The 10872-nt window shown below is 41.6% G+C and overlaps 1 protein-coding gene across 1 annotated transcript; it reads left to right on the top strand.

Annotated features, from left to right (window-relative positions):
* Positions 1 to 6662: 6662 nt before the first annotated feature.
* On the top strand, positions 6663 to 8258 carry LOC307159347 (uncharacterized protein). Its single transcript, XM_079872653.1, has 3 exons — positions 6663 to 6854; positions 6934 to 7010; positions 7276 to 8258. The coding sequence occupies exons 1-3, from the start codon at positions 6687 to 6689 to the stop codon at positions 8255 to 8257; spliced, it is 1227 nt and encodes a 408-aa protein (XP_079728779.1). The 5' UTR covers positions 6663 to 6686; the 3' UTR covers position 8258.
* The last annotated feature ends 2614 nt before the right edge of the window (positions 8259 to 10872 follow it).

The following is a 10872-nucleotide window of genomic DNA, read 5'->3' as shown; positions in this document are numbered from 1 at the left end:
CTATATCTTTTTAGACTGATCGGACTTACGGTTTTCCTAAAAATGCCGATCAAAACTCGGAAAAACTCCCATTGACTTACATTGGGGAGTTCTAAAAAATTCAAATTTAGATTCAAACTGACCAACCGACGAAAATTCAAATCAAAATACCTTGCAGACTAAACCAAACTGCCGTTCTATATACTATATGAGCCATTGAGACTCATTTAAACTAATGCACTCTAAACTCATACACTTATAAAGTAATTAACTTATAAACTCATGAATTCATAGACTTATGAACTCTAAAACTCATAAATTAATAAACTCTGAACTCTTAAACTCATTTAAATTTATAAACTCTAAACTCATTTAAACTTATAAACTCAAAACTCATTTAAACTTATAAACTAAACTCAAAAACTTGTACACTTATAAACTCATCCATTTATACACTTATAAACTCTACACTCATAAACTCTGTGTGTGTGTGTGTGTACACACACACACACACACACACACACTCTAAACTCATTTAAACTTATAAACTCAAAACTCAAAAACTCGTAAACTACTTTAAACTTCAAACCACTTTAAACTTATTAAGTTTAAAGCTCCCAGCTCCCAAGCAACTCCATAGCAACCAAACTTGAGTACCCTAGCAACCGTTTTGCAAGACCTATATCTCTGCATCAGAACATCGTATAGAGATGAGGTTTGGCTCTTTTGACTCATGCTAGCAAACAGCACTTCCAACATGCTACACATGCTAGCAGTGAATAGCTACATGCTAATAGCGATTAGTTAAGTGCTAAATCATACCAAGATCATGCTAAGAACTCTATAAAAACTCCATAGTAACCATCTGTGACAACTACCAACCACCTAGCAACACCATAGCAACCACCCAGAACACCCTAGCAACCAGCTAGCAACACCCTAGCAACCACCCAGAATACCCTAGCAACACCATAACAACCACCAAAACACCCTAGCAACCACCTAGCAACATCATAGCAACCACCCAGAACACCCTAGCAACCGCCTAGCAACCACCCAGAACACCCTAGCAACTGCCTAGCAACCACCCAGAATACCCTAGCAACCGCCTAGCAACACCATAGTAACCACCCAGAACACCCTAGCAACCGCCTAGCAACCACCCAGAACACCCTAGCAACCGCCTAGCAACACCATAGCAACCACCCAGAACACCCTAGCAACTGCCTAGCAACCACCCAGAATACCCTAGCAACCGCCTAGCAACCCCCCAGAATACCTTAGCAACCGCCTAGCAACACCATAGCAACCACCCAGAACACCCTAGCAACCGCCTAGCAACCACCCAGAATACCCTAGCAACCACCTAGCAACCACCCAGAATACCTTAGCAACACCATAGCAACCACCCAGAACACCCTAGCAACCGCCTAACAACACCCTAGCAACCGCCTAGCAACCGCCTAGCAACACCATAGCAACCACCCAGAACACCCTAGCAACCGCCTAGCAACCACCCAAAACACCCTAGCAACCGCCTAGCAACACCATAGCAACCACCCAGAACACCCTAGCAACTGCCTAGCAACCACCCAGAATACCCTAGCAACCGCCTAGCAACCCCCCAGAATACCTTAGCAACCGCCTAGCAACACCATAGCAACCACCCAGAACACCCTAGCAACTGCCTAGCAACCACCCAGAATACCCTAGCAACAACCTAGCAACCACCCAGAATACCTTAGCAACCACCTAGCAACACCATAGCAACTACCCAGAACACCCTAGCAACCGCCTAACAAGACCCTAGCAACCGCCTAGCAACACCTTAACAACCACCCAGAACACCCTAGCAACACCATAGCAACCACCCAGAATACCCTAGCAACCACCTAGCAACCGTCTTGCAACCACCCAGAATACCTTAGCAACCGCCTAGCAACACCATAGCAACCACCCAGAACACCCTAGCAACCACCTAACAACACCCTAGCAACCGCCTAGCAACCAACCAGAACACCCTAGCAACCGCCTAGCAAAAAACGTTCTGGTCCAAACTTTCTCAAGCCAACTTAAAGTTTGTCTCGACGAACTTTTGCATCTAGTTATTATTATTATTCTTCTGTTAAAAACTGTTGACTCAAACTCGTCCTAGAGCTTTAACACTACATACTCCAAACTCGGCTCAGACACTCAAACTGATCTGAAGTTAGTTGCTATATCTTTTTAGACTGATCGGACTTACGGTTTTCCTAAAAATGCCGATCAAAACTCGGAAAAACTCCCATTGACTTACATTGGGGAGTTCTAAAAAATTCAAATTTACATTCAAACTCACCAACCGACGAAAATTCAAATCTAAACACCTTGAAGACTAAACCAAACTGCCGTTCTATATACTATATTAGCCAATGAGACTAATTTAAACTAATAAACTCTAAACTCATACACTTATAAACTAATTAACTTATAAACTCATGAATTCATAGACTTATTAACTCTTTAACTCATAAATTAATAAACTCTGAACTCTTAAACTCTTAAACTCATTTAAACTTATAAACTCTAAACTCATTAAAACTTATAAACTCTAAACTCATTTAAAACTTATAAACTCTAAACTCAAAAACTCTAACACTTATAAACTCATCAATTTATACACTTATAAACTCTAAACTCATAAGCTCTGAGTGTGTGTGTGTGTGTGTGTGTGTGTGTGTGAACACACACACACACACACACACACACTAAACTCATTTAAACTTAAACTCTAAACTCATTTAAACTTGTAAACTCAAAACTCGTAAACTACTTTAAACTTCAAACCACTTTAAACTTCTTAAGTTTAAAGCTTCAAGCTCCCAAGCAACTCCATAGCAACCAAACTTGAGTACCCTAGCAACCGTTTTGCAAGACCTATATCTCAGTATCAGAACATCGTATAGAGATGAGGTTTGGCTCTTTTGACTCATGCTAGCAAACAGCACTTCCAACATGCTACACATGCTAGCAGTGAATAGCTACATGCTAATATCATTTAGTTAAGTGCTAAATCATACCAAGATCATGCTAAGGACTCTATAAAAACTCCATAGTAACCATCTGTGACAACTACCAACCACCTAGCAACACCATAGCAACCGCCCAGAACACCCTAGCAACTGCCTAGCAACCGCCCAGAATACCTTAGCAACCGCCTAGCAACATCATAGCAACCACCCAGAACACCCTAGCAACCGCCTAGCAACACCATAGCAACCACCCAGAACACCCTAGCAACCGCCTAGCAACCACCCAGAATACCCTAGCAACCGCCTAGAAACACCATAGCAACCCCCCAGAACACCCTAGCAACCGCCTAGCAACCACCCAGAATACCTTAGCAACAGCATAGCAACCACTCAGAACACCCTAGCAACTGCCTAGCAACCACCCAGAATACCTTAGCAACTGCCTAGCAACACCATAGCAACCACCCAGAACACCCTAGCAACCGCCTAGCAACCACCCAAAACACCCTAGCAACCACTTAGCAACCACCCAGAATACCCTAGCAACCGTCTAGCAACAGCATAGCAACCACCCAGAACACCCTAGCAACCGCCTAGCAACCACCCAGAATACCCTAGCAACCGCCTAGCAACACCCTAGCAACCACCCAGAACACCCTAGCAACCGCCTAGCAACACCATAGCAACCACTAAAACACCCTAGCAACCGCCTAGCAACCACCCAGAACACCCTAGCAACCACCCAGAACACCCTAGCAACCACCCAAAATACCATAGCAACCGCCTAGCAACCACCCAGAACACCCTAGCAACCGCCTAGCAACCGCCTAGCAACCACCCAGAATACCCTAGCAACCGCCTAGCAACACCATAGCAACCACCCAGAACACCCTAGCAACCGCCTAGCAACATCCTAGCAACCACCCAAAATACCTTAGCAACCGCCTATCAACACCATAGCAACCACCCAGAACACCCTAGCAACCGCCTAGCAACCACCCAAAATACCTTAGCAACCACCCAGAACACCCTAGCAACCGCCTAGCAACCACCCAAAATACCCTAGCAACCGCTTAGCAACACCCTAGCAACCACCCAGAACACCCTAGCAACCGCCTAGCAACACCCTAGCAACCACCCAAAATACCCTAGCAACCGCTTAGCAACACCCTAGCAACCACCCAGAACACCCTAGAAACCGCCTAGCAACCACCCAAAATACCTTAGCATCTGCCTAGCAACACCATAGCAACCACCCAGAACACCCTAGCAACCACCTAGCAACCACCCAAAATACCTTAGCAACCATCTAGCAACACAATAGCAACCACCCAGAACACCCTAGCAACCGCCTAGCAACCACCGAGAACACCTTAGCAACCCACTAGAAAACCCCCAACAACTTTTTAACTTTAAACTACCTAATTTAAACTTTAAACTACTTTAAACTTCAAACTAATTTAAACTTTAAACTAATTTAAACTTCAAACTAATTTAAACTTTAAGCTAATTTAAACTTCAAACTAATTTAAACTTTAAACTACTTTAAACTTCAAACTAATTTAAACTTTAAACTACTTTAAACTTTAAACTAATTTAAACTTTAAACTACTTTAAACTTCAAACTAATTTAAACTTTAAACTACTTTAAACTTTAAACTAATTTAAACTCCAAACTATTTTAAACTTCTTTAAACTTTCTGGTCCGGCTTTCTCAAGCCAACTTAAAGTTTGTCTCGACGAACTTTTTAATCTAGTTATTATTATTATTATTATTATTCCGAGACTAAAATTTCTATATGAAACTCCTCCTAGAGCTTTAACTCTACATACTCCAAACTCGGCTCAGACACTCAAACTGATCTGACTCGCGTTGCTATATCTTTTCAGACTGATCGGACTTACGGTTTTCCTAAAAATGACGATCAAAACTCGGAAAAACTCCCATTGACTTGCATTGGGGAGTTCTAAAAAATTCAAATTTAGATTCAAACTCACCAACCGACGAAAATTCAAATCAAAATACCTTGAAGACTAAACCAAACTGCCGTTCTATATACTATATTAGCCAATGAGACTCATTTAAACTAATGAACTCTAAACTCATACACTTATAAACTAATGGGCTCTATGCACGCATCACTTCCGCATTGGCGTGAGGATGTTTGGACATTTCCGGTTAACGGAAGAAAACATTAAACACTGGCAGTCGACATTTACGATGGCAGAGACGAAGTTCACAAGGTGTTTGCTGGAGTTGCCGAAAGTGTCTGTTAACGATATCCGGAGGATCGTCCGGGCATCCAGTACGACACCACGTAGCAAATTAGATAAAGGCTTTAAATTTTACGTTTCTTCATTTCTTTGCAACTTTGAAGGTAATTTGCTAACGCTAGCTAGCCAGAGCTAGAAGTCTAGCTTTGGTGTTTTAAGTCATGACTCCGTCCTGCTTCAGGTTAATCATGCTTTAAATAAAGTTTAATTATATACCTCTCACTTCGTGTGTTTGTACTTTTATTAAAGTATCAGGTAAAAACAGGGCAACAAATGAGATATCTGTGAGAGCCCACTGCTACCGCTCAATGAAGAAGCTAAAGCCACCACACCAGCTGAAAGTAGGACTAGATTAAGAGACACGTTCAAAGTTCTGTTGAACTTGTTTAAGGTTCCGTTCAACAAAAGTTTGACTCGTTACCACATTTCAGCTTTGATTACAATTTCTAAGAGCCACCTTTATGGTTTTCACGAAAGCTGAACAGTGGTAGCCTAATACAGAACAGGGTAGCTGAGTGGGAATTGCCATGCTTTGTTGTTGGGTCTGTTAAACAAATTGGAGTTCGGTTTAAAATGTAAACAATAATGAGTTTATAATAATTACTACTTTTGCCTGACTTGATGACTGCAAAGACAGTAAAATATTCCACTCAGCTATTCTTCAAACTGCTGTTGTTCTACTCAAAACTGTCCTGTCATCTTTACTTCATTCTTTATAAACATAAGGCCCAACTTCCTTGTTTTTGTACTTGATGTTTCTACTCTTCAAGAGGAATTAGGAGCAAAACCTGAGCAACTCTTTGCAACACTGCATTTCGATCGTTGCTTTTACCTTACCTAAACATAACGTACGCATGCCAGTTATGTATCCACCACCTCCAAAACTCCGAAGCTGCTGCCAGATTATGATGTTCCAAGGACACAAGTTTCCTATTGTGTATCAACAACACTCAATAACAGTTTATGTGTTAATCACAAAATTTATTCCCTAACAATTTGACAACAGCTACTTGTGAAGTAGGCTATTCAACCAGCCCGCTTGCTTTCCGTGGCTGAGCAGTGTGCACCCACCCACTTCCTTATTTGGGTTTTGGGTTGCCAGGTTTTAAGACAGAAAGTTTTAGGCTAAATTGAAAGGAAGTAAATGTGTAGGGTGTATTTCATACACAATCTGGCAACCTGGGAAATGTCAGACTAACAGAAAAAAATTATGGATCCGTGATTTTAAAATTAAGTTTGATGGTCATGCAAATTAAGAGAGTTTTCTGTGCAGTATACACAAAAAAGTTCAGTGTACACCAATAAAAAGAAGAAAGAACTGGTTTTGCTCCTACTGCTGCTGCTGTAGACCCTCTTCTGTCAAAACACATTAAATTATGCTTTTGTGTATTTCAGATGACATTACGTGATTCACAGCCAGTTATGCTTGTTAAAAGCTACTGTTCCTGTGTGGCTGGGTGTGGGATATGCAATCATTTGGTTGCCTTACTTTATCAGACTGCCCATTACTCTGAATGTGGCATGTCTGTCGTCCCTCCTGTACTTTCATGCACTGAAACCGAGCAGAAGTGGCATAAACCACGTACAATGGTTTGTATCATTTCAATACCAAACAGTTGTATCACATGCATACTAGCATCTCTCCTAATACCATTTCATAAATAAATAGGGAGTGAAGCCAGGACCTGTGGATGCCATGGTTGTAGTGAAGCCCAAACCAGATGCTACTTCGGCAAGCGGAATTAGGTGTGCAGAGTCCAATTAAATAGGCAGATTACAATGTGTTTCAAAATATATGTTACTGATAGCTGTTAGATAGTGGTGTATTTCCTAGTGAGTCTGTGTACTTTTCCTGCTGCGTAGTGACATCTTGGTTATCTCAAATGTCATGATCAGGCTGTACCGCTACGACGAAATACACAACGCAGTCGACTATTAGATAGTCTAAAGTCTATACAGTTACACATAGAATTTATAAGAATCCTACAATGGCCTGATATTGTTATTCCAGATCTACACTTTACAAGGGATACAGTGGTGAGCTACCAGACCCATCAACCCTCAACCCACTACCTGCCTATGCTGACATGGAACCAGACTCTCTTCCCCTTATCTGCAGAATGAACATCACATCTGACAAACCACTCGTGGACTCCATTTTTGGCAAGGTACAAACTGGCAGTATCCTGTCATATCAACACCCACCACCTCCACCTGACAGTGTTGTCATCCATGAGGATGCACCACCGTTTCCAAAAGTCCCACTGGAAGGTTACCATCTACAACAAACAGCGTGTTCATTCGCCATCATGACGGATCAAGAAAAGCTGCACCTCAGTTCTCTGTCTGTGACTTTGACACAGTCACACCAGATTGAGGAAGCAACAAGATGCCAAAGTGCAACACCCGAGTGGCATTCCCTGAGGAAGGAGAGAGTGACTGCTTCACATTTCCGGGAGGTAAGCCATGTAAGAGGTACAAGCACAGCAGAAAAACTGGCAGAAAGAATTATCAGAGGGACAAGACAAACACCGCTAATGAAAAGGGGGCTAGAAATGGAAGCAGGTGCATTGAAGGACTATGCGGTTCTAAAAAATCTCAATCTGACCAAGTGTGGGCTAGTCGTGCACCCGGACGCACCTTGGCTGGGTGCATCGCCTGATGGACTGGTTTATGACCCACTTGAGCGACCATCATTTGGTCTGGTTGAAATGAAATGCCCAAATGTAGCCAGCTATATAGACTGCAAGTTCCTGAGATTTGACCATGGCCTACACAAATTGAAGGAGAGCCATTGTTATTATTGGCAAGTCCAGGGACAGTTACTCCTCACAGGCATAGAATGGTGTGATTTTGTTGTTTGTGCCCACGATGACATTTTCGTGCAGCGCATTTACCGAGACAGCACTGTGTTAGGCTCCCTGAAAGAGAGATGTGATTTGTTTTTCTTTAACACATACATGCCCAAATACCTCGCTATGAAAAGTAACTGAACAGACACATGAATTGTTGCATTATTGTACAATCATTTTAAAGTTTATTTTGTTAACTGTCTTATTTACAACATTGTAATATTAATCATCACATATACAAATTGTAACATCAAATTGTAAAATAAATTGTAATTGTAAATTAAATAAATGTAAAATAAGTAAAAATAAGTTTTGCACAATAAATCGTAAAATAAGTGATAAGATTAATAAGATTCGAAAACTCATTCCGCTACAAACGAGCTCAGTTCGCGATCGAGAGAGAGAGCATGAATGAACACGCCATCCCTTTAAAGGAGAAGTTCACTTTTAAAATGAAAATTCTGTCATCATATACTCACCCTCATGTTGTTTCAAAGCTGTATGAATTTCTTTCTTCTGCTGAACAGAAAGGAAGATATTTAGAAGAATATCAGTAACCAGACAGTTTTTGGGTCCCAATGACTTCCATAGTAGGAAAAAAATATACTATGGAAGTCATTGGGACCCAAAAACTGTCTGGTAACTGATATTCTTCTAAATATCTTCCTTTCTGTTCAGCAGAAGAAAGAAATTCATACAGCTTTGAAACAACATGAGGGTGAGTATATGATGACAGAATTTTCATTTTAAAAGTGAACTTCTCCTTTAACGTTGTGCTGCCAACACTAGCCATTGGTTGCCCAGGCTTTAACCAAGGGCCCATTTTGATAGTTGACCAAAAGACATGCGACTGTGTAAAGTTGATTAATGCTGCCCGTCAATGAAAGAGGGATTTCTGTGCCGAATAGTTTATGTTCCTTAACCCTGCGAATGAGCCGCTCAACATGGACTCTCAGTCTGGCAATAGATTGTGTCTTCCTGACCTCTGGCTCAGAGAGTTGTGCTCTCTTACACAGAAAGGTAGGTATGTGGACTTTGCAGGGCACACAGTCTTCTACGAGGAAACCTTTGTCAACCATTATGGCCATAGATGGGTTTAAGAGAGGCACAATGCCAGACTGCTTCAGAATCTCTTTATCGCTGATGGCACCCTCATAGAGAGACGACACAAAGGTTACTGCGCCGTGAGGGGCCATCCCAATTAATCATTTAAATGTACAGTGTGATTTATAGTTGGAGAACACCTCACTCTGGAGGAGAAGAGAACTTGGTGTTTGGCAACTTATTTCGGTACAATCCAAAATAATTTGTGTATCAGAGTAACCCTGAAAAACCTCTGGCATGTGAGATTTTACAGTCTCCTCATCCAGCCAAATACCCACAGCCCCAAGTACAGTATACAGGAAGTTAGCCCATGTATTTATGATGCGGCTTACAGTCGACTGGTGGATTTTGAATCTGTGGGCCAGATCCTTCTGCATCAGACCCAATGACAAGTAATTCATAAAGAGAAAAAATTCATCAATGGGTTGAAGAATCTGAAAAGAGAAAGAATTAGATGTAAGGATTTGATAAGATTATGCAATATATCTTGCTTTCTAAGAACAACTGTAAAATATATTCACCGTTGCACTGCCGGTGTGAGGGACCTCATCATTCTTCACTACACTTCGTGCTCTTGTCACCCGTACCATCTTGCAGGTGGCTGGTTCTATCTGCTTCCAAAAGGCCATCAGGTGGGCGTGACTTGCAAACCTGTGGGACATAGGTGTTACATTTCATTACATTACATTAAATTGCAAGCATGTTAGCATCCGTATTGACAGTTACTGTAAACATCCTGGTACATTTAGGCACTAAGGTCAAAAACTGGACCACACACATCAGTCCTTTTGCTTACTGCTCTTCTCAGTATTTTAAAATACAATGCACTAGTAGATAGATCTAGATAGTTTTAAATAGATACTTTTCTCATCACGAGGGAAATTCAAGGTTTCCAGTAGCTTACAACAACACACACATCACGCATGCAACATTTAAACAGATAGGCTTAATAATACTAATAAATGTTGAAAGCTCTAAAACGTCTATTAAACACAGGTGTAAACACAGGACATTTTAATTTACCTTGTGAAGAACCTTATGTCATCATCTGATCCAGAAAACCGCTCCAAGCAGAATTTGTTGCTGATAGATATCTCCTCTATTAGGTTTCGGAGTCTTGCTATCTCTTCATGAAGTTCTTCCATGTGGTTAAGAGACATATCCAGCGCAGCAGGTTCACTACTGTCGCAGTAGTCATGGTCAGGAGGAGGATGGTCCAATTCCACAGATGGATCGTGCGTGGTTTCTGTATTGGGACGCTCGGTCCTTTCCCAAACTCCGGGCCGTGGGGCTGGCAGACTGAAATTGTTCCACTGAAAAAGCACTGGAACAGCTCCCTTCTTTAGACGTCTGCGCCCAGCTGGAGTCGGAGGCTCTATCACGTCTTCACTTTGAAAGTGTCGGCTGCAGACTCGTGTGTTTGTTGTAAGAAACCTGTCTCGTCGGATGTTAATCACCCACCGTTTATGTAATTCGATGTCTTTGGGAAAAGTAAAAAAACTAACAGAAGAATTGCATGTTGCAGACACTGTGCATAGCGGAACACAGCAGTGGTGGCTAGAAGAGCTGTCTTCCCGCCTTTGAAAGGACAATTTCGTACGTTTACATGTCATCGCGTTATCAGTAAAGACGAAGTACAAGTAAAAACATTA

The sequence above is a fragment of the Squalius cephalus genome (genome assembly GCF_949319135.1).
Source record: "Squalius cephalus genome assembly, chromosome: 5".
In the NCBI taxonomy this organism is placed as follows: domain Eukaryota; kingdom Metazoa; phylum Chordata; class Actinopteri; order Cypriniformes; family Leuciscidae; genus Squalius; species Squalius cephalus.
The sequence above is the reverse complement of the archived record's forward strand: the minus strand, read 5'-3'. Positions and strand labels throughout refer to the sequence as shown.